This window comes from Fusarium mangiferae, assembly GCF_900044065.1.
Source record: "Fusarium mangiferae strain MRC7560 genome assembly, contig: FMAN_scaffold012, whole genome shotgun sequence".
Lineage (NCBI taxonomy): Eukaryota > Fungi > Ascomycota > Sordariomycetes > Hypocreales > Nectriaceae > Fusarium > Fusarium mangiferae.
This window is the reverse complement of record NW_024573932.1, coordinates 995,205-1,018,524: the sequence shown is the minus strand read 5'-3', so window position 1 is coordinate 1,018,524 and position 23,320 is coordinate 995,205. Positions and strand designations below refer to the sequence as shown.

Genomic DNA, 23,320 nt, shown 5'->3' with positions numbered 1-23,320 from the left:
CACATTTTAATGATTAATAACCACTTTGCTCCTTTCGCGAACCTCCATCGCCACTACCACCACCCTCACCATCCTTGGCTCCAGCAGCTGCCTCCTGAATACCCTGCTCATCACCTCGAAGTTTGGCAAAATATGCTTTGATATCCTCAGCGCCAATGGCTTGTCCGCTCTCGGCAAACTGCTGGAAGAATGGCTTGAGTCGTTCCTTGAGGTGGTTGTAAGCCATGACACCCTCGATGGCTCGTACGCGGTCGACATTGCGAAGTGCGCTCTCACCACGCTCAAGGAGACTGCCACTGCCATGGGAACCACCGCCATTGCCGCCTGCTTGGGAGCCATCGTCGGACAGGGGTGGTTCGTAGACTTCTTCCTCTTCGAGGAGCTGAGGGTGGGGGTTGAGGTTGGGATAGCAGGATGAGCAGCGGCAGAATGCCTCGCGAAAGTCTTCCTTCATGAAGAGCGAGAACTGTCCCTGAGGGGCAGGGGGAAGATTCTTCAGTTTGCAGGGGAGCGTATCGGTGGATGATGTCTCTGCGGGCTTCGCATCTTCGGATAGGGACTCGCTCTTGACACGCTTAACTTCTGTAGACTCCTCGGCATCATCTTCGGCCTTGCGCTTTCGCGAGTCTGATGCGGACCCGTCTGTAGGTGCTTGCTCAGTAGCAGTAGAAGATTCCTCTTTGACAGGGGGTGCCTCAACTTTTGCTTCCGAGTCGTCTTGGTTGACAAAGACTGCCGGAAGAAAGCCCGAAGTACCAGCGTAGCGCTTGATCCAGGGATGCGCATCGACACACTTGTAGCATAGGAAGGCCTCGAAGACATCCTCCTCTGGAAATCCTGGGGGCATGGGGACATCTTCATCCTCTTCCTCTTCCTCGGCAGTAGACTGAGCAGTACCGTTCGTCTCCCCAGGTTTCTCGGCCGGATTCTGCTGCTCTTCGTTACCCTCGGTGATCGTCGTCAACTTGTCTTCGTCAGCGTTCTCTTTAGCTGCCTTCTTAGTCTTCTCCATCTTCTCGAACCAGTTAGGCCCCATGCCAACAAGACATCCTGGATGATACCAGTCTTCGCCGCATCCACCTGTTTCAGTAGTTCCCAGACCAAGACACTGGAACATTGTGCCCTTCTGTTGGAACGGATCATAGTCGCACTCGCAGCCGCAGAATCTATTGCGGAAGTTGTGATTGTACTTGTTGTTCACATCGGGCTCCTCGGAGTGAACCCCACCTCGAGTGTTGGTGGCCTCGTTCAGGCGGAGAGTACATGGGCTTGTCGATGGGATGTGCTTGGTACCGCAGTCGCATGTGAAGTTGCGCTTCTGGAAGATCTCGACGAGGGTATGTTCGCCGTGACATTGGATAGAACAAGCATAGCAGACACCTGCCGGGGTCCAGTCGTCGCCTTCTTTCGCTGGTGGGGGGTTGCAGGTCAGGCAAGCAAAGACAGCTTGTCGCAGAGGGCCGAGAATTTTGGTGCATGTATCAATGCTCTACAGAATCGCAAGTCAATGCCGCGACCGGAAGAAGAGTGGAATGGAAACATACATAAGGCAGTGCCTCGCGGGCATCAGCTTCAAGAGCTTCCTGAGATCGAATAAACCTAGCTGGTGTTAGAGAGCTATTGCATGTTCAGAGAAATTGGCATCCTACTCGGCAGCTGTTTGCGATGTCTCGGAAGTTTGCGACTTTCCAGAAAAGCTATCCTTGCGTTCTCGAGATTGTTGTTGAGGCGCATCTTGCGCGGGCGCAGGGGCCGAGGGAGCGTCTGCAGACATGAGTGCGATTGATGAGATCAGAGACAGCTGTCGAATATTGAAGATAAATGTGGAAAAGAAAGAAACAGATGAAAGATGACTATTAAAGGATCGGATGGCAGATTTGTCAGAATTGATGAGTGATGCAAGGTTTGATACTTGTACAAGTACAAGATGAGGAGAAGGGTCAGCTAAGGCAGTACCTTATCGACAGTGCGACAGTTCCTTAACTACAGCTCGGGTTGGAGGTTGCGAAGCTCGGAGGGTGCTATAATAACGCGGGCATCTACAGTGAACTCGCTCTGGGGTTTAGGTCAAGTAATTCTGTCGACAGATGCAAACCACTTTACGCGTGGCACGTCAGTACCAATCAATTAACGCGTCGAGCCGCGTCTTGATACGCGAAATTACCCCTAGTCAACTGCACCCACTTTCATGCTGTCGTTTCCCTTCCAACCATGACCACGAATTGAGCCCCTCAATCTTGACACTTTCAGTTCAAACCAAACTTTTGGTCTCCAGAATTACTCAGATACTCTATCACGATATCACCAACTCTCGATATCTTTGAAGAGTTGCAACCATGAGGTTTGTCTCTCCAGGGTGTTCTTCACCACCATTTAAGCAAAAGAAAATTAGCTAACAGCCACTTGAAGTTCCCCGCTACACCCGTCTTCGGCTCGTCCGAATAGAAAGCGATCGCGAACAGGAGGAAGCGATGGCCCTTCCCCAGCAGGTTTCGGGTCAAGCCCTATGCCTTCTTCGCCCCCTGCCGAGTTCAACATGGCGCACGGTGTTGAGGACGACGATGACATCGAAGAAGAGGCCCAGATCCAAGACGATATCGATGAGCTCGACGAAATGGCAGAAGACGACGTTGATCTGTTCCGTGAAGGCTACGAGGCCGATTACCAAGAACGAGAGAATGACATGTACGAAGGCATTGGCATTGACGACGAGGGCGATTATGACGAGATGAACCTTGCCGATCGACGTCGGCTAGAAGCTCAGCTCAACCGAAGAGATCAGGCAGTCAGACGGGAAATTCCCAATATCTATCTCGATGGCGATGAAGATGATGGCGACATTGATCTCACAGCCCAGCCCCGACGTCGCCGTCACCATTACGATGAAGATCCCGACGATTTCATGGACACCGACATCATGGCCGAGGAACTCTCCCTCGAAGCACTTGCTGATGTAAAGGCTACCAACGTCACCGAATGGGTGTCGCAACCCTCAGTCCAGCGAACCATCAGACGCGAGTTCAAAGCTTTCCTCACATCCTACACCGACAGCTCTGGTTCATCCGTCTACGGTAACCGAATTCGAACACTCGGTGAGATCAACGCCGAGTCTCTTGAGGTCTCATACGAACACCTCTCCGAAAGCAAGGCCATTCTGGCTTACTTCTTGGCCAATGCGCCTCAAGAGATGATCAAGTTGTTTGACGAGGTTGCCATGGACGTTGTTCTTCTTCACTACCCCGATTACGAGCGCATTCACGCCGAGATTCACGTTCGTATCTTTGATCTGCCTGTGCACTACACACTACGACAACTCCGTCAGTCTCACCTCAACTGCCTTGTTCGAGTCAGCGGTGTCGTTACCCGACGATCGGGTGTCTTTCCTCAGCTCAAGTACGTCAAGTTCGACTGCAGCAAGTGCGGTGTGACTCTGGGACCGTTCCAACAAGAGTCAAACGTCGAAGTCAAGATCACATTCTGCCAAAGCTGCCAGTCGAGAGGCCCCTTCACTCTCAACTCGGAGAAAACTGTCTACCGAAACTACCAAAAACTCACCCTCCAAGAATCTCCTGGAACAGTACCCGCTGGTCGATTGCCACGTTCGCGCGAGGTTATTCTTCTCTGGGATCTGATCGACAAGGCAAAGCCTGGTGAGGAGATTGAAGTGACTGGAATCTACCGCAACAACTATGATGCTCAGCTCAACAACCGCAACGGCTTCCCTGTGTTTGCTACTATCCTCGAAGCAAATAATGTTGTCAAGTCTCATGACCAGCTGGCTGGTTTCCGAATGACTGAAGAGGATGAGCACACAATCCGCAAGTTGTCTCGCGACCCCAATATTGTGGACAAGATTATCAACTCGATAGCACCTAGTATCTACGGCCATACTGACATTAAAACCGCCGTGGCTTTGTCGCTCTTCGGTGGTGTTGCCAAGGTTACCAAGGGTGCTCATCACCTCCGAGGTGACATCAACGTACTTCTCCTTGGTGATCCTGGTACAGCCAAGTCCCAGGTTCTCAAGTATGCTGAGAAGACAGCTCACCGAGCTGTGTTTGCTACAGGTCAAGGTGCCAGTGCTGTCGGTTTGACGGCCAGTGTTCGAAGAGACCCTCTCACCAGTGAATGGACATTGGAAGGTGGTGCTCTGGTGTTGGCCGATCGTGGAACTTGTCTCATTGACGAGTTTGACAAGATGAATGACCAAGATCGAACATCTATCCACGAAGCCATGGAACAGCAGACCATCTCCATCTCCAAAGCCGGTATTGTCACCACCCTACAAGCTCGATGTGGTGTCATTGCTGCTGCCAATCCCATCGGTGGACGATACAACTCCACTGCCCCATTCTCTGCCAATGTTGAGTTGACAGAGCCTATCTTGTCTCGTTTTGATATCCTGTGTGTGGTGCGAGACACCGTTGAGCCCGAAGAGGATGAGCGTCTGGCACGATTCATCGTCGGATCACATAGCCGAAGCCACCCTCTCAGCCAAGCTCAGCAGGACTCGATGGAAGTTGAACATGATACACAAGCTGAGACACAAGCCACGAATGGTGGTCGCAAGGCCGAGGGTGATATTCCCCAGGAGTTGTTAAGAAAGTATATCCTCTACGCGCGGGAGCACTGTTCCCCGAAGCTGTACCATGTGGACGAGGACAAGATTGCGCGACTGTTTGCCGACATGAGACGAGAGTCTCTTGCCACCGGTGCCTACCCCATCACAGTAAGTTCTTCCTACATCATGACCACCGTGACATCTCAAACTGACAAACTCAGGTGCGACATCTTGAAGCCATCATCCGTATCAGCGAAGCCTTCTGCCGCATGCGCCTCTCAGAATACTGCTCGTCACAGGACATGGACCGAGCGATCGCCGTCACAGTGGACAGCTTCGTGGGCAGCCAGAAAGTTAGTTGCAAGAAGGCTCTCGCGAGGGCGTTCGCCAAATACACGCTCGCGCGGCCTGGTACCCAGAAGAAGACCGGCGGTAACAGCCAAGCGAGACGGCAGACTGGTGTTGTTGGTTAGAATGGATAGTGTGTTAGTGTGATGTTGTAATGAGGACGGGTGTTTTGGCGAAGAGGTTTGGAATGGATATCAGCTTTGCAATGACGGCTTGTATGAATGAGTTGAGAATACCTCGCATGTAGATTTAATGTATCATGAGATTAAAATACGCGATCACAACGTGCGGATCATTCCGTGTTCGCAGAGTTGCCCTTTTCATCATACCAGTTTCCGTATCATTGCCTTGTTCACGAAGCACAACGAGTGTTCGCATTTCACACCAGATATGCTCATTGCCCGAACTCATAGAGCACTCATAGTGAGAGAACAGCGACACTTTCTATGAGCAATATCAGTATTACAACTTGCTCTGCGGCTCGTTCACATAGTTATGCACTGGGAATGCTCACTCAAATGAGGGGGATTCTAGGCAATAAATAGGCATCGACTCATCCGTTGACTTCACCTTTGCCTCTCAAGACATTGCATCTCAGCAATCTTATCTGAACAAGGAAATACCTTTTATCTGTCAAACAAACTACCCATCGACAACCACCATGAATTCCCTTATCGCCTACACTGCTCTTCTCTTCCTCATGGTCAAAATCATCGGCACAGCACCCCCACAGCATATCTTCCACGAACCCCGAGACTATCAACCCACTCGAGACCGGAGAGAAGACAACCGACGATATTTTGCCAACATGGATGCATGGTATGATATGCACATACAGAGTCGCGTGTGGGATATCTATGTCGGTCTCTGGTGGATCAAGCTCGTAATCGCTCTGCTCACTCTTGCCACTAATGGTCACATTCCGGGAACACTGGTTGGATCGTTGGTTTACGTGGTGTTCTATTTCTTCCTGGCTCTGGTGTTGGTGGCTATAGAGGCGCTTTGGGGTGCTATTTGCGGTTTATTTGGGTGCCATAACCTACTTGCTCTGTGGTTCGACCCGTGAACAACTACATTGTATTTCGAGGTCAGGTGCCTTGTCTGAGGGAGTATAATGTTGCTGGCTAAGTCAATATTGCACCATTTCACTTGGAGCCCTCTCCTGGGACGGCAACGCAAGTTGGTTTGCTAACACAACTATCAGAAATATCATCATGACAAAGGTGGCATTATGTGAAGCCGGCAAGCCTATATACATGACAGATAGAAAATAGAAAAGAAAAAAAAAAGCGGTAAAACGATTTCTGCTGTATCAAACAAAATGCCCTTGTATTTCCAGCAAATGTTATGAATATGTGACTGTACCCAGTCTGATCTTCCCCTAAATCGTAGCTCTGTTGGCAAGATCGTGATAAACCTCAAAGATATTCAAAAGCTGTAATCAAGGATACATATTGACAATTAGAATGAAAAAATTTTCATATTCCTATGTAACAGGAGTTTCTAGCGTGAATATGGATGAAGAGAAGTCTTCTCACACAGGTTTTCTACTCTATTCCTAAACTACTACTACAGTACAGTTTACCCATAGACTCAAGGGATTGGTGCTGCAAACCACTCCTCGACAGCCTTTGTGAACTGATCAGGATCCTGAAGCGGTGCAAAGTGACTCACCCCAGTCAAAATCTCGACGTGGCTCCCCTTGATAGCCTTGTGCAACTTTTCTGGCACATCCCTGTTCACAGCCTCCTCATGCTCAGCCCCAACAATGATTACCCTCGGTCCATCGATAGATCCAAGCTGCTCATCCGTGAACTGGGGAAGTGTAGCCTCCATCGTGGCAACTTTGGTGCCGAAGAGGGTGAAGTTGGCGTGAGGCTGCAGTTCAGCGTACTCAGTACGGCAGCGAGACACAAACTCCGAGAAGATATCAGTGCTTGAGAATGTGGCGTTGGTCTGCTCGGGGTTGGCTGATCCTCCAAAGATAAAGGCCTTCTTGATAGGCTCTGACATGACAGGGTCGATGAGTGCAGCGAGAGTTGTGATGGCACCATCGGACCAGCCAACGACGTTGTACTCGGAGATGCCATGGCTCTTCAGCAGATCATTCGTATCTTGAGCGAACCCTTCATAAGTGAAGACATCGCTCTTGTTGAAGGTTGAACGACCGTGACCTCGACGATCAACTGCGATGACATAGTATCCGTGCTTGATAAGACGGGAGATGACGGATCCAAAGTATGCCGAGTAACCTAGACCGCCATGGTCCATAACAATAGGGATAGCATCCGCTTTCTTGTTGTACTCCTGCATCCAGAGAGAAACATTGTTGATGTGAGTTGTTTTGTGGGTGATGGGTGCTGGCAGGTCTGGCGTGGGTGGGAGTGTCAGCCAGATTGGCTTCTCCTGACGGGTAGCCAGGCCATTGGCGAGAGCTCCGAAAGCGAGCAATTGCTTGAACAACATTTTGAATCGATTGCTGGTTTCCTCAGTCACATTTCAGGGGCTGTAGAGGCATTATATATTCCAATTGGTGGTCTAAGCTGTAATACGAGATGGGCTAATACATCCCAGTCAATGCTCAACTGCCGGCGAGCACGGCTGTGGATAGAAACTCTAATCCAGGGAGCATAGTAATTTCCTTTCGAAAGACGCTATGCTAGGATATCCTAGTCGAAATACTGTGCTCTGCTTGGTGGATAGTATGTCCATAGAACTTTTCGACGCCGTTGCAAACTCTATCTTTCGCTTAGCGGACAACTCGGAGTCGACGATTATGCTATCGCTGCGCTTATTAACAAAAGCGTCGTAATTTATACGACTATCCGAGGTTTCCGAGGAAGGTTGGTCATGTATACTTTGTGTTTCCAACCTTCATTGAGCGTATGATAGGCTGAGGGTGTTTGTTTGACACCTTGCCATTTGCTTAGCATCTACGGTTGGGGAGTGAAGACCCCGTATTTTCAAGTTCCAAAGACTGGTTTGTCAGTTACATCTGTTATGACTCCAGGTGGAATGTGAAAGAGATGTGTAACATTGAAAAGTCAAATATTACTCTAGTGATGTAAGGTCTCACGATATATCTAGGCAAGTTGACATCATTGAAATATTAGGTTCATTCATTATATAGTAACCCTCGCCTTCAAGCCATCCAGTGACCATGAGAAAGCGAGCCCAGTCTTAATCCATTCCCAGGGTTGATAGTTCATTACACGTGAAGGGTATGGCTTGACCCGAAGCCTGCCCATATTCAGGAGAACCTGCCCCCTCATCAAGTAGACTCCCAGCCTCTTTACTTGGCAATGATGATGTTGTTGTTGACTAGTGAAGAGTTAGCACTTGTTGAAAACAATCGATTCGGGTTCATCACTTACCCTCTTTAGAAATGATAGTGATCTGGGGCTTCAAAGCAGCATCGATGAACTGAGCCAAGTTCAGGCCAGCAATGCCGTTGATGAGCCCAAGGTTCAGGTTGCCAAGGTCCAATCGAGACAGCTCAAACTGGTCAAAGATACCAGTCTCGGCAATAGCAAGCATGGTGGAGAGCTGCTGGAGCTGGAGAAGAGACTGGAGGCTGAAGTCCCGAGAGGCGAAGAGATCTTGGAAGACGACGACGTTGAAGTTGTTTCGCTGGCTGAGGACCTGGAGCTTGCCGAGGTTGAGCTGGTTGACCCGGAGAAGGTAGTTGAGATCGACTTGGCTAAAGGCAAGGCCGCCACGGTTGAGGCGATCATCCTGGCGACCACGTCCAGCACGGTCCTCTCGGTCATCCTCGCGCTCGCCCTCACGGCCCTCCTCTCGTCCAGGCTCGCGGAGATCAGCACGGCCGTCCTCGCGGTCTCGGCTGGGGGCGCTCTCGTTGAGAGCAGCGCGCTCTTGGGAGAAAGTGGCAACGCCGGGGGCGGCGGCAGCGAACGCGGCAGAGGCGATAACGAAGAAAGCCGAGAACTTCATCTTGAAAGGATTGAGAAGGTGGGTTTGGTTGTGTGTTGTTGAGTGAGCGAGTGAGTGAGTGAGTGTTGGAGTTGGACAGTAAATATCAAATGGGTATATGAATGTTGTGAGCACAGCTCTAAAGGCGAAACGGTGGAAGGAATGAAAGCCGACAAGAGCACAGCTGGAGGGTTCAGTGTTGGTAAACTTGATGTTTATAGACGGGAATAGTATTAATGGCTCACCTCTTTAGGAAATGACTGGTGTTTGGAAGGATGGACTGGAAGATGATGATTGTGAGATGAAGAATCGAATTATTTCAGCGGGAGTCCTTCCCCATCTTTATAGGCAAACTACTCACAAACATTGTCAGCTCAGATTCAACGTTGTTTCTTGATCGGAAGCATTCCATCCCCAGAGCCGTGCTGGCCGAGCACGTCAAACCCGCCATGAAAGGCTCCTTGTCACCGGCAGCGCCAGAGGCCGGAGCTAGCCCTATGACGATACCGTACGAAAGCGTAATACAATGTCTCATGATATCGATCTGGCGTGGTAGAATGCAACATGTCCCCGGAAGTTGGAACGCCAAGCTGGGCTCTTTTTCATCCGCTCAGGTCTTGCAGGGATCAAAGTGTCAGAGCTTCGGGACTGCACGAGAGAGCGGAGCCGATGAGGTTGAGGCTATAGGAGACATCAGATAAAGCCCAAGGCTGAGTTTCAGATCTCGACTCTGAACTGCAGATTCTTGTCTCCAAAAAGTTAAGGTTGGGTTTATGCTTCTTGGGTCGACAGGGGTCTGGTGCATGCCCTGTCAGAGCGTGGATCGTTGACGTCTCAACCTGTCAATCAGTCAGCAGGCATTAACACGGCTAGACGAAGAAACGTCTCAGGTTTGTGACGGAAGAGCCATCACCGAAAGATACAGAGTCGCTCATTGGATGTAATTCGTCGAAACACTTTCAGAACCTTAGTCGAACGGATGACGGGAAACTGTCATTGCCGATCCTTGGCTTTGGACTTGACCGAATCAAAGAACCAGATGGCGAGGTGGGATTGCTCAGAGGAACTGCCGAAAAGTTGGGCTAGAGTAGTGAAGCTGCCATAGGGTAACCGGCCGTGAATATCAAGTCATGTTGAGATCTTTTGAATCTCGAGAGTTCAACGAAGCTGCTGCAGCCGATCAATATTTGGAGTGATGTGTGAATCGAGACTGAGAGCGGCTTTCGACAATTGGCCCTTCTCAGTAGGTTCGCCGTATCTCGTAAGACTCGTTGTTCGTCTCATAATCTGTCCATGGCATATCCGACTCGAGTGGAATCTTGGCTGCGAGACACTCGTCCAAAGTTGTGAACTTGCACAAACCATCTTGGCATCCGTCGGACGAAGAATATTGAAATACCCAGGCCATAGTGCTTCAGGTAGCCCGCCTCAGGATACCGAGAGCCTTTTTGCGTTGCAATCAAGAATATGACAGGCTCGAATATTGACCGGGGCCAAATGAATATCCTTTCTTGGCAAGTATCGCAAGGTGCCCGGCCAAGTTTGTGTCTCCTCGGGCTTGGGTTGGGTTGAGTTTCGAAGAATAAGACAGAGAATTAATTGCTGGGCCATTTGACCGGCCTAAGTCAATGTCAGTGTCTGTGAAGCAAAATGAGGCCAACTTTGACACTTGGACTCACTTGTATTCCATTGGGGATTTCAGCCAATTGCTCTTTCTTGGCCAAAGCCTAGTTGATATTATGAAATATCTCACGGTTTCTGTTGCAGGGCTTTGCTTATTCTTCGTCTGGTGTTGATATCAAAGCTACGTGCTCGATTGGTCCCAACTCGTCAGCGATATCGGACTCCCTCATCGCTCCCAGCACTGCAGACCGCCGTAACCGCCCGTCGAAGCTCAGCAGTCATCCGGGAGATATCTCCAAGTCTCCGAGGAAGCTTGGAATCTCTTTCTCTTTTGTTGAAAATCAAAGTGGTGTCTTGACGACGATGTCGAGGACTTCGGCCATGGCGCCGAGGAACTGCACAGCAAATGGAAGAAATCAATTCATGTCCGGCCAAGCTACTGCCGGCCATCAGCCGGTAAGAGGTGAGATATGCTTCTGCAACCTCTCGGCTGGGAACATTTCAATGATTAGTCCCAGCCAGTGAGTCGAAAGGTTTGTGTTTCCCCTACTAAGCTCGGTTGACGATGAGAAACTGTCTGGCTGCTCTCAACGTCTGTTTTCATGTTGGATCTTCTCTATCTTCTCTCGGCCGGATTAAGCTCTCAGCCACAGGTCTCAGCGGCAAATAACACTTCTAGCTCGTTGGATCTTCTCATTATCAGAACATCAACGCTTACAAGACTCGGGACGGCTTGCCATCGCCGAACAGGAAAGAAGGCTCAGTACAGCATACAAACCCTGACGGACCACGGTAGTATCTTTATATACCCTCTTCCTCGTTATATATTTGCATGGCTGGCTTTTTATTCTTCCTTGCAGGCTCATAAATAGCACCTCAAGTATCACGGCTACACGACAATACTCTCACAGAGCCTCCAGCCTCTGGAGGCGAAAAGTCATGTCCGGGCTCTCAATATAACCTCCGAACAAGTAACCCCCTTTTCATTCAAAGTCACGACCCATAATTATCCTCTTCGTTTTCAAGAGAAACGTCATTGTCCTTCGAAGAGAGAACGACACTCCCCACTGATATCTATCTTAGGAGAGCAACGAGACATCAGACAAGACAAGTCCAAATCTTCTCGACCTCAACACATAGCTGAGGTCCAGGAAGCAAGAAGACTTGTGACCTCTTTTCTAAGTTATGAAAGAACTCAAGTAAGTCTAGGATAAGCTTGGTAGGATTTGAGGCCAGTCTATTCTATTCCAACACATTGATTCAATATCAGATGTTTTCTTGATCCCTCAAGACCTGGCTTCGACCCAGGGTCTAAGTGCCAAACCAAGTGCTTTCCCTCCAATTTCCCAGCTTCAGTATATGCTCCCTACTATTCTGCTGATTAGTCTCATCAGATGATGCGCGAATCTTTATAATGGTTGGGTGTATCGGCTTTCTCAAACGCCAACCGCACATGGCAATATCAAATTCATTGACATTAGGAATAACATAGGATTTTCGAAAAGGAGTCACAACATCAAAGTCGCTTCAGACTTGCTTGCCAAACAGATTCATCATGCTTAGGCTGCAGTAGTCACATCTGCTTGCATTCTCCTCATCACACCTCTGTTGATCAACCCCTCTCCTCCAAGAGTCAGATGAAGAGGTCCTGGCTGCGAAGCGGCATTCTGCCCTGACGGCAGTCTCACCGATGACGCCCAGTCCTGATGTCTCGTCTCACCAACTCCCACAATGCCATTTATTTGCCTCAGATCTGGTCTGGGCTCCCTCCACTCCTTAAGCTGACCTCCGATTTGCGCCAAAGCATCTGCATCAAGAGTCTCCGTCCACGTAGGGGCACGTAGAATGAACCACATCAGCACACAAAGTGCCATAACTTGAAGACCTATCAGTGCGGTGACACTTATCACCGCTGCTGAATCATTTTTTGGCCTTATGACTGCAGTTCCGGGGCTGTAGAAGATGGGGCGCTGCTGGGATAGCGAGGCGGCGGTGGTGAGAAGGGCTTCGTTTGCAAAGAACATGGCCTTTTCGAGTGCTTGTGTGGTGGCCTCTTCATTCTTGAGGCCATTGAAATAATAGTAAATCAAATCCTGCATTTTCAGACCATGCTTCCGATTTCTCACGCATGGACTGCACCAGCCCAGATTGTACTCGCGCGGCATCATTCCAAGCAGTGGAAACAACGAGTTGTCACAGATTTTCTCGATGGTCTGATTGTAAGTGTCACGATCAGCAACCCGAGCTGCTTGAAAGAAAGAGGAATTTCCAAACATAGCCAGAGCCACGGTCATGAGTGGACCTGGCACAGGGGGCCCTTGGTAGGTGTAGCTCGATTTACCGCGATAATTTTGCAGTTCTTCGTCTGGGATTCTAGTCAACGGTAAGTGGTTAGCCAGGGGCTGTCAAAGACATATCATGACTGAATGGGGTGCATACTCTGCTGCTGGATATCTGTCACCTGGAAATGTTTGATCCCACTGAGGGCTATTGATATAATAATCGTTGAACTCATACTTGAGTTCTCGCCATGGAGGCCACTCGTCACGTAAGGGCCTAGGCTTTCCGCAGTTTGCGTTGTTCGGGAGCTGAAACCATCCTCTACTCGAGATCACTGTCGCATCTGAGGACGTAGCTATCGTTATTTCGAAATTGTCCGGAGCTATCTTGACCATCAGGAATATCCCATTTCATAGACAGTCATAAAGTCTCGTTATGCTCTTGTTTGTTTCGACTTGTGTTCCAAGCCACAGTATCATAACTCCCCTCGGCACAAATATCGACGTTCATCCAATCTTCTGAGAAAGATGGCGCGAATGGATTGTCCCCCTTGCACTGTTTCGGGAAACTTTTAGCCAAGTAACAATTTGCTGTAGAGTCCATACTGACTGCGTGATGTCGATAGACTCCGGTGGCAGTGCCGTTAGGGACGGAAGACGCATAATATGGCCATTTGCCCTTATCGTATGAAGACTCCTGGTAGTACCAGTCAAAAGTCCGTCTGTTGTCCGTATAGTAATTTGGGCTTTCTCCAAGAGAAACCTCATCAGACCACAGATTGGTTTGGATATCGCTGTTGGTGGAGCTGAGTAGCTTCTGGCTGGTCTTTTTAACGACAACGTCTTGTGGGCAGAAGTTCAGATCGATGGGCTCCGCGTCCCGCGCAATGATCTGAGTATTCAAATCCTTGAAAGGAAACTTGCAAGCTCCCGAACCGTAATCTCGGTACGCCGCGGGATGCCCTTTGCACGTCAAAACGTTAATCTCTTCGTCTCGGACTAGGATGGCTTGTATAGGTGGTTGGATAGCGGCTGTTTAGAAACGGTCAGTATAGGGGGCATATGGTGCAAGATCAGGGTACATTCCCGGACTTACTGATCAGGATGAGGAAAGTCGCTAGCCAAAGGTAGAGTGACCGTTCCGTAATTTTAAGCTTGCTTGGAGGTTTAACCAGATATCGCGGGTCTAGCCATTTTCTATCTGCCAGCGCAAATAGCTGCAAGACGCTCAATTTCTGAGCTGAGCTTCGACGCTGCGTGTACGCGACCGCTCCATGGGCAAGGAGGCCAGAAACTATCGGGAGCTAAACAACACTTGAGAGTGCAGTGAGAGACCTGAGAGCAACACGCGATCTGTGCCAATTATTTACGTCTCCGGGGGTGACTGATCCCGCCTGGTTGAAGTATGATTCCTTGTTGATGGGTCTGTTCATCAAAACCCAGGTGAATATCCACGGTAGGACGAGAATAAGGAGATACAACCCAAAGATTCATAACGAGCGTTTGTAGTGGAGAACGACTTGCTTATCTTTTGCTAGGCTCGAAGACTGTCGTGGTCGATGAGCACACGATCTGGATAATTGGTGAGTGTAACCACCGACCTGAGTTCAAACTCTTGGGGACCCATAATGAGTCAAGGGAGCGCATAATTAGCTGATCAGTAAGGCTGATGGTCGATGGGATTGTGGCTTCTTTTTAGCACGGACATATCATGTTTACCAAACATTAAAAAACAGGGGGTTCTCATCCAGCCATCGCATTGCTGTCCTTGGTGAGCTTAGGCGGCGGTAAAGACGGGATTGAACGAGAGTTGAGCCTTCTTGGCAATCCCACGTTAATTAAACGCCGCTGCACAAGATCAGATAATGGCCAGTTGGGTGTTGCCTTTGGCTAGTGGTGTTTTGTTTGTGCATGCTTCCATGGCAATTCCCATCCCCCAATTGGCTTGGAGTTTCTCATCAAGGCCTCATGGATATTTGAGCGTACCTATAAGTGAGGATGAAATTGGCTCTGGTACTTTTGTTCCTGGCAGGCAAATTGTCACACGCAAGACTGCGGCGTGGGTCGGATCAGCCAACGTCGAGTAAGGTTTCCATCATCGGTACGGGTTTGGGCTCCGGACATGAATCGCGAAATATGACACATATAATATCATGATTGTCGACCTCGAGCAATGAGAAGTCTGAACTGGTTGGAAAGCAGGCACCTGATGGAGAATTCCGTCGGCGGAGGGTTTCGTGGGACGGTCCTTGCGATGTTGACTTTGGTTTTGATTCTTCATGTAACGTCTTGTCGAGAATTGCTTCGCTATGATTCTATATTGAATGGAATATATATGAGCCGAAAGGTGCGTATCTGCTGTCGTAGAAAGGCAGGTATTTTTGTTTCTCATGCCGAGTCGTGATACGACACAAATCGCGCGCGAGAACGTGGAGGATAGGATAGGGAACAAAAGGCTACGTTAATAAAACAATTGGTCAGTAAGTTATGCACATTCTCTTCTTTCATTACTCACAGTGAAGCAACAGCAACGAGCTCTTAGACTTTCAATGGCAACGAGGCCGGGATCTGGCTGGATACGCCCGCGCCCCCTCAAAAGTCGAAACGCATACGGCGGCGCAGGAATGAGACAGACGGCAGTAAATAGCAATATATCCGCGTTTCGATCAGGCTGGTCGCTGTTGCGTTTGTGATGTTGGATTGGATTTTGATGAAAGGTCCATGTAAAGTAGAGGTTTGGCCACAACCGCCAAGTGTAACTGACAGAGGAGGTAGGCATCCGTGCAAGCAACAAAGTGTGACTCAAATGAAGGGAAATTTATAGAAAAACATCTTAAAATGAACTTGATAACAAATCAAACAATTGAGTCACCCCACAGGTTGCTCTAAAGCAAACCGTTTCGTCGGTATCAAGCAAATGCATTCACATGGATGTCAATTCTCACATCGCCCTTCTATCTACCCTAAGGATAGTCACCGTCTTAATCTGGGCTCATCAAACACTATATACCCGAGTCTATATACTTTGGTTATTCTTTGGAATAATGCTGAACCTCAAACCACACTGAAATCAAGTCATCTAAAGTTGTTGCTATTCCTGCAAGCCATTTTCCCGAAGCACAGAACCCGCATAGTGAAGAACTCGCATCATCCGCAGATGCCCATCATTGACCAAGGTATGTTCTACCAAACTTCTGTATCTCTAAAACTGAGGTTTTGGGCCTGGTATGAATAAACACACAGTTCATGATTAGCTGAATGCCCACCAGCTTGGTATCTCTCTTCTCAAATCTACTTCGTCCGATAATGTCAATCCACCCTGTTTCATGGCATTGGCCTCACCAACGAGGCCACGTCTTTATTCAAGCCCCCAGTTTCGAGTCTTCCATGAATTATAGAGGCCACAGTGAACGAGTGTTTCTGTGTGTAAGTCACCAACGCCCAATTTCTATTTTTACCTCGATCTAAGAAACGGATCTAATCAACAAGACACACTTTACTGTTGGTGCACCAATCAGCATCTGACAACGTCAGTGGGCCACGCTGAAGTTAAACGAGCCTGGGCTACGGGGTAAGGTACGGGATACGCTACGCCCACTTCGTGTCTAGTCCGACGCTGATCAACGACACGACACAAACCCAACCTCCATCCATAATTCAACATCATTTCCATCAATTCGACCTCAGCGACGCTTCAATGTGCCGCCAACACTCGAGGTCACGATGCCTTCGCTAGGCTCAGCCCTTCTACGATCCCTGGCACTTGTCGCAGCCTGGACACAAGCCCAGACCGAGGCCCAGTCCCACGAACCCAGTGTCATCCCTGACCCAATCGACTTGACCTGCGATGCCCGAACCATCAACTACATCACCCACACGCTGCCCCAAGCTTGCCTCACAAGCTCCTGGACGAGCACTTCTGTGAGCGTAACCCCTTCAGCTGCCAATTCCCCTTCCGACGCCTCCCCCGACTCGACACAAAGCGATGCGCCACCTCCGAACACACAAAGCGAGTCCCCTTCTCACTCCCAGTCCCAACCGTCAGCGTCCACCGCCACTGCCGCCAAAGATGACCCGGAAGACGCCGCTGGAGATGGAGATGCAAAGCCGTTCATGTCCTTTGAGGACTGGAAGGCCATGATGTTGAAACAGACAGGGCAGGATCCTCAAAACCTACACAGGAACGCCAAGCCCCGCGACAGGACACCCCCGGATATTGGCTACGGCGGTCTCGGCGAGGAAGATGAGATATCCCTGAACTTTGGCAGCTACATGGATGACACGGGGGAGCAACAGGAACGCCCCTCGGATCTCGAACAAGCTAAGAACGAGGGATCAGGAAAGGATGGCCGTGGTGTTGCAATCCATAGAAACAAAGATGCTGGCAAGACCTGCAAGGAACGATTCTCATACTCGTCCTTCGATGCCGGCGCCACCATTCTCAAGACGAGCCCCGGCGCAAGGAATGCAAAGGCAATTCTCGTCGAGAACAAAGACTCTTACCTACTCTTCGAGTGTAGTGCCAAGGAGAAGTGGTTTATTGTCGAACTGAGCGACGATGTCTACATCGATACCGTTGTCCTCGCCAACTTCGAGTTCTTTTCTAGTATGATCCAAACTTTTACTGTCAGCGTTAGTGACCGGTACCCAGTCAAGAGGGACGAGTGGAAGCAGATCGGAGTCTTTCAGGCAGAGAACTCACGAGCTATTCAGCCCTTCTTGGTAGAGAATGCTCAGATCTTCTCCAAGTATGTCCGCATCGACTATCTCACCCATTACGGAAAACAATACTACTGCCCCGTTTCATTACTTCGAATCCATGGCTCGCGCTTCTTCGCTGCATTCAACGAAGATCGTAACGAGGATACGAATGAGGCTGAGGAGGCCAAAGTGACCCCTCAAGCTCTCCCTTCAGGAGAAGAGCCGGCCAAACCCCAAGAGCTCGAGAGTCCTCCTGAGCCTGCCAAGCCCAGCTCGATGGGATTAATGCCATTCTGTGAAGTCAACACCGCTTCGCAACTACTTTTCGAGCCGTTGTTCTGCTCTGCCTCCCTCAATCGAACTACACAACAAATCTCAAGCCCCAGCAGCTCTGCTGAAGTCACCAGCGCTGCACCCACAACCAACTCCCCTGACGAGAGGGCACAAAAGGGGACTTCAACACCACACATTCCCCGATCAGAGCACCCTGCAAGTGAAGAGCCCACGGCTTCATCATCTTCCACCACTGCATCTCCAAGCGCCACGCCCGCTGTGTCCCCAACTAGCCCATCCTCCATCTCATCCTCCAACGTCGAATCCCCTTCAAACTCCACTACTTCGGCAGCAGGCACAAAGACGACCGCAACACCATCTTCCTCTACGTCATCATCTACTCAGAAGCCCTCCCCCGCCAATACTGTTAACGCCAAGAAGGGCTCCACAGGAACGGCTTCTGGCTCACCGGCCTCGCCCACTGTGCAAGAAGGATTCTTCAAGTCCATCTCCAAGCGTCTTACAATCGTTGAGACCAACCTCACACTCTCCCTCAAATACGTCGAGGACCAAGCTCGCCACATGTCCGAGACTCTGCACCGCACAGAGCAGAAGCAACTTTCAAAAACTACACTGTTCCTCGAGAACCTCAACAAGACCGTCCTCGCCGAGCTACGCTCCGTTCGTGAGCAGTACGATCAGATCTGGCAGTCAACGGTCCTGGCTCTGGAGAGTCAGCGCGAGCAGTCCAACCGAGAGATAGTTGCTCTCAGCGCTCGCCTCAACCTCCTGGCCGACGAGGTCGTCTTTCAGAAACGCATGGCCATAGTACAAGCCGTGTTACTCATGTCATGTCTGATCCTCGTCATCTTCTCCCGAGGCGTACCACTACATCACCTAGCACCCTTTTCAGATCAGGCTGTTCTTGCTTCCTACGACGGTGCATCATCGGCGGCTCGCGTTCGAGCCATGCATGGAGGTGCATTCGACGGAGAAGATGCAGCGTTACTGGCAGCCCGTCAGGGAAGCCAATATGCTCTTACATCAAGAGCAGACGATGGTGCTACTGAACTACAACGAGGGTCTTTTGCCGACGAGATACATCATGATCGTGTTGAATGCGAGCAACTTTCACCTCCTCCAACGCCAAGATCTTCTGGAGGCTTTTCTTCGTCGTCTGATCTGTCGCCCCCTTCCCACGACACAAAGCCGAATGTGTTGCGTCGCTCGATCGCGCAACCAACCAATTCGCGAAAACCGTTACCAGCGCTACCCGAGAATCCATCTTCTCCGTGATTGTTGAGTGTTAGCTACGTCTTAAATAGAATCAATAAACGAAAAGCGTCATAGAACTGCAGTTGAACTTAAATATCTGTGTCTCGCGTGATCTAGCGTCTGCTTGGTGACCCTTGCTACAATATTACCGTCACAAAGCACATCCCGAGGTTTGGCTGATGAAATCTATTCTGCGCTTGCCAAGTACTAGGTATCTACGTGCATCAAGATGCTGCCAGTTGCTGCTACTAGGGGTAGAGTCCAATGGAGATTGTACCAAAGGAGATCCTGCAGAATAGTCAGACCATTCAAAGGTCTTCGAAAATTTAGTTACGGCCGTGCCCAAGACCTCAAGATCTCAAAAGAGAATCAAAAGAGATCAACCACTCCAAAGCTCAAGATGACTTTTGAAAAAAAACGATCAAAAATCAAGATAGTCTCCGGGTGGTGTCCGGCGCTCGCTTAGTAGCGACCACGACCGTGGTAGGGGATGACACCTGACCCATAGGAAATCTCCTCCAGCTCAGCCAGACGAGTGCCGCGATCGTACTGCGAATGGCGGCGGCGTTGCTCATCTCGGAAGTACTGACCAGCTGTAGGCGTGAAGAGTCCTATAGTGTGTCAGTGACTTGTCATTGCGATTGATTGTGAGGAGCTGCGTACCAACATGCTCGGCGTTCTCAACCGAGCGCTTCATTTTGGACTGATTGTCCGGGCCAGGGAACGGTTCCTCTCGACCCACGAGGTTGGGATCATCACTGTGAATAGTGTAGAACAGCTGTATCTATTAGTTGGTGAAGGTGAATAGTAAGCCATCGGCCACTGACCTTCGGACGATAGTGCTCTGCCTCGAGCATGACGGACGAGTTGCGAAACTTCTGCACAAGGCAGTCCTTTCCCTGGATAGCTGCGGTATGTTAGTGACTGCGGCACAATAGGAGAGAAGGGAAAGCTTACTCGCATAGGAGATCTCAGCGACCTTGTCCGAGCGGAAGCAGTTCCAGCGTTTGTTAGCTCGTGCCTGGAAGAACTACCCCGAAGTTAGAATGTCAACAAGATGGGAATATTCTCAGCGGTAACTGACGTCGATGATGTACTCCGCTTTGACGAAGTTGATGAAGGCATAGCCGACGCTGGGGAATGGTCAGTATTGGAGTCAGGCATCACTGGGGTTTGTACTTACTTGCAATCGTTGGCAAAGTCAATTCGCAGGTACATAAAGTCGTACCGGCCAAAAGATGAAACATCCACGATCTTCTTCAAAAGAGGCTGGTCCACCTTGTTCGGAATGTTGCGAAGCATTATCTATCGAGATGTCAGGGCTGATGGTGATGCAAGAGAGGGCGGTAGGACTTACGGTGGTTCGCACGTCACGTCCGGCGATGAGCTCGTTGAGGTCAACAATGTTGTTCAGCCCACGAGATCCACGACCATACCGGCCCGCACCTCGACGCGGGTCGAACCTCCCGAAGCCGTTTGGGTTCGTAAGCGCCAGGGTGTTGGACGCGCCGGGAGGCCCAAACTGCTGCCCGGTAAAGGGCTGTTGCTGAAGGGTCGGGGGAAATGGAATGCTGGCAGCGCCAGCTGCTGCAAATGGGTTCCCCTGTGGAGCGTTGAGCGCGAAGAAGCTTTGGTGTCGACCTCGGTCGACACCGCGGGTACCTTGCTGGATGGCCATATTCCCGAAGGCGCCAGCGAGTTGATTGTCGACAGAGGCTGCATTGCCAAAGTCCTCTGGCTTAGACAGGGTAATGACGACGCCCTGACCAGGTTAGAGAATACAACTTAGGAAGAATGATCTGAAGACGGAGCTTGTTGGGAGAGGAGGGGGGAGATGTATGGGAAGAGATCAAGAGGAAGAGATACTAGAAAATGGGAAGAGAAATTGATGAGAGAAGACTTACGCTGGTGGTAATGCCGTTGCCGAAGGCCTTGAAGGCGATGAAGGCGTCGGCAGCCTTGCAGAACTGGGCGACACCACGGAAGGCTCCGTTGGGGTAACTCAAGTGTCTGAGCAGCGCAAAGAGCTGGCCGTAGACATTCAGGGCTCGCTGGGCGATCTCATCAACATGAGCTGGATCGATGATGGAAAAGTTAAGAACGTTGACCTCGATGCTGAGCTGTCTAAGCTCGGAGAATCGTACAAGGCCAAGGTCCAACTGTGCAATGTAGTTAGCAAAAGAACGAAGAGGTGAGATGAGGAGAGAAACTTACGCGCTCAGGTCGGATCTTCACGTACGCCGTAAACCAGCCCTTGGGAGCCCTTCGAATGGCGTAGAAGGCCCAGGCGGCATCACGTAGGTCTTCGAAGACGACGTACACATGTCCTCCGTCAGTCTCTAGGTTGCGTCCGCCATGGAACCTGACTCCCTTTTGGGTAAGCTCCTATAACTCGTCAGGACAATTTGCGTTTCACTAGATCACAAATGGTACTTACAGTGATGTAATTGCCGAGTTCGACGATGGAAGGCGCAGGAGTGTCACAGACCTCGATGCGGTGTGAGATGTCCATATCTTGGCTTAAAGCGCCAGCGACAGTGGGACTCCCCTCTGGGTAGAATACGAGTGCATTCTTACCCTTGAACCTTTGACCAAGAGGCTCGAAGGAAGAAGCCGTAGCAGACAGAGTACTCCCCTGGGAAACACTGCTATCAACGAACGGGTCTTCCGGGGCCTGGCTTTGACCAAGATAGTTGTTGCCCTGGACAGAAGTGCCCTGGGAGCTCTCGGCAGGAGAGAAGACGGTGATCTGGGTGTTGGGGGTACCCTGGATCGAGTCAGCAGCTCCCTCAGCAGGAGAAGACATGTTTGCGTAGACACGATGGTCCGCGCGAGAAGACATGTTGTCGATGGAGGAAGACAAGATGCCACAACAAAATGATGAGTAGATGAAATCTGAAGTTTGACTGGTATACGTGCTTCTCAAGAAGCTGAAAGAAAAGAAGAAATGCGACCGAGATCAAAACCCAAAGATCCTGTTCCACATCCAAGTTGGATAGTGAAGTCGGAATGATGTTGAGGTGGGTGAAGAAGAAAGGAAGAGAGGGAGGAGGGGAAGGAAAGCTGGGAGCGACTTGGGTAGGAGGGAGATGCGTGAGTGGGGCTGCCTCAGGGCAAGTTAAGAATAGGCGGGGTGCAGGTAGGAATAATGGCAGGAGCAGACGGGTGGGTTGTAGGCCAAGGTAGAGGAGAAGCTAGCCTCAGGGGCCTAAGTTGCAGGGACGGAGTAGGCCAACTTATTGGTTTACAGAGACTCAGCAGATGGGACCCACGTGTAATAGAGACATATCAAGAGTGTATTTCCCCTAGTAAATTCATCTAGCCCCCTATTGCGTCTGATATATATGCGGCTCGGTCCCTAAATCTCAACGACGAACGCGTCTCAACCTCTTGCTGCCCCGGCAACGGCTTCTCTCCTCTCCTTGATTCACGAGGCCATTCCTGCATATCTAATTTCGTTCTCCTTTATTGAATTAATATGTGTGCGAGTTGTGTGCTTCGCCTGGTCTCATGAGGTCTCGTGATATCACGATGTTGAACTCCCAAGTTGAGACCGATGATCGGTCCTTGGGCCCCCCAACCCCGCTCGTGACTCCGAAGCTTTGACTAGGTACCTTGATGCATCTCTTGAGTTCGTATCTATCTATTGATCATGATGTCTCCGTGGTGTTGAGGCCATTCGTGATGGTGATCCGTATACTGTACATATAGATATGCTTGTCTGTTACTCCACGATGATGCTTCCAACATGCGTGCACTTTTGAAATAAACTATCCTCTCTCGTTCTATGATCTCTATTGTGTATTAGAAAGTGATCTTTGCGTTGTAGATACGTTGGCTTGGTGTTTTGGTTGTCGAGTGTCTGGCGGTGCGAGCGAGGTTATTCGCAACGCTGGGCCCCTGGGACTCGCTGCCAGAACTACCCCTCCACTAAGTCCATGCAGCCCGTACGTCATTTCCAGTACAGGCCCTCTATAACATTACATTTCACCCTAATGCTAGTAAGTTTGATGCTATTCAGGGACTGCGTTCTTTGTCTAATATCAAAGTGTTTGCCCCAGTCTTTAGGTCAAGGTCCCTGATTTCCGGTACTCCTTTGATACTTGCAACAATCAACGATGCCTGACCTTTTCCAACGAGTCAAACTTTCTCAGCACGACAACTATTAACTTCCCTTTGCCTTGTCCTTCTTTCGCATAATGGAATTCATGTTTGGCGGTGATGGCGGTGACTGATGTCTCAGCGTTCGTGCATATCCCATGCTGTACAGAGGCCCCCAACAACTCAGGTACATACTGGAGAGACTTCTATCACATTTCCTAAGCTT

The 23,320-nt window shown here is 50.0% G+C and overlaps 8 protein-coding genes across 8 annotated transcripts; 3 read left to right on the top strand and 5 right to left on the bottom strand.

Annotated features, from left to right (window-relative positions):
* Positions 1 to 13: 13 nt before the first annotated feature.
* Positions 14 to 1,774, bottom strand: FMAN_08091 (uncharacterized protein; the record flags this gene model as incomplete). Its single annotated transcript, XM_041821522.1, has 3 exons — positions 14 to 1,489; positions 1,545 to 1,599; positions 1,650 to 1,774. The coding sequence occupies 3 exons, from the start codon at positions 1,772 to 1,774 to the stop codon at positions 14 to 16; spliced, it is 1,656 nt and encodes a 551-aa protein (XP_041687294.1).
* A 762-nt stretch (positions 1,775 to 2,536) lies between these two features.
* FMAN_08090 (putative DNA replication licensing factor (nimQ)) lies at positions 2,537 to 5,034 on the top strand (the record flags this gene model as incomplete). The annotated part of the gene is made up of 2 exons (XM_041821521.1): positions 2,537 to 4,729; positions 4,783 to 5,034. The coding sequence occupies 2 exons, from the start codon at positions 2,537 to 2,539 to the stop codon at positions 5,032 to 5,034; spliced, it is 2,445 nt and encodes an 814-aa protein (XP_041687293.1).
* Positions 5,035 to 5,570: 536 nt separating this feature from the next.
* On the top strand, positions 5,571 to 5,975 carry FMAN_08089 (uncharacterized protein; the record flags this gene model as incomplete). The annotated part of the gene is made up of 1 exon (XM_041821520.1): positions 5,571 to 5,975. The coding sequence occupies one exon, from the start codon at positions 5,571 to 5,573 to the stop codon at positions 5,973 to 5,975; it is 405 nt and encodes a 134-aa protein (XP_041687292.1).
* Positions 5,976 to 6,502: 527 nt separating this feature from the next.
* On the bottom strand, positions 6,503 to 7,375 carry FMAN_08088 (putative alpha/beta fold family hydrolase; the record flags this gene model as incomplete). The annotated part of the gene is made up of 1 exon (XM_041821519.1): positions 6,503 to 7,375. The coding sequence occupies one exon, from the start codon at positions 7,373 to 7,375 to the stop codon at positions 6,503 to 6,505; it is 873 nt and encodes a 290-aa protein (XP_041687291.1).
* An 826-nt stretch (positions 7,376 to 8,201) lies between these two features.
* FMAN_08087 (uncharacterized protein) lies at positions 8,202 to 8,863 on the bottom strand (the record flags this gene model as incomplete). Its single annotated transcript, XM_041821518.1, has 2 exons — positions 8,202 to 8,230; positions 8,284 to 8,863. 2 exons carry the CDS (start codon positions 8,861 to 8,863, stop codon positions 8,202 to 8,204), a joined length of 609 nt encoding a protein of 202 aa, XP_041687290.1.
* Positions 8,864 to 12,024: 3,161 nt separating this feature from the next.
* On the bottom strand, positions 12,025 to 14,238 carry FMAN_08086 (uncharacterized protein; the record flags this gene model as incomplete). Its single annotated transcript, XM_041821517.1, has 5 exons — positions 12,025 to 12,838; positions 12,905 to 13,127; positions 13,351 to 13,776; positions 13,841 to 14,038; positions 14,115 to 14,238. 5 exons carry the CDS (start codon positions 14,236 to 14,238, stop codon positions 12,025 to 12,027), a joined length of 1,785 nt encoding a protein of 594 aa, XP_041687289.1.
* A 2,229-nt stretch (positions 14,239 to 16,467) lies between these two features.
* FMAN_08085 (uncharacterized protein) lies at positions 16,468 to 19,014 on the top strand (the record flags this gene model as incomplete). Its single annotated transcript, XM_041821516.1, has 1 exon — positions 16,468 to 19,014. One exon carries the CDS (start codon positions 16,468 to 16,470, stop codon positions 19,012 to 19,014), a length of 2,547 nt encoding a protein of 848 aa, XP_041687288.1.
* Positions 19,015 to 19,455: 441 nt separating this feature from the next.
* On the bottom strand, positions 19,456 to 21,835 carry FMAN_08084 (uncharacterized protein; the record flags this gene model as incomplete). The annotated part of the gene is made up of 10 exons (XM_041821515.1): positions 19,456 to 19,604; positions 19,657 to 19,771; positions 19,821 to 19,900; positions 19,951 to 20,023; positions 20,078 to 20,126; positions 20,177 to 20,298; positions 20,351 to 20,755; positions 20,898 to 21,152; positions 21,208 to 21,378; positions 21,431 to 21,835. The coding sequence occupies 10 exons, from the start codon at positions 21,833 to 21,835 to the stop codon at positions 19,456 to 19,458; spliced, it is 1,824 nt and encodes a 607-aa protein (XP_041687287.1).
* Positions 21,836 to 23,320: the final 1,485 nt, after the last annotated feature.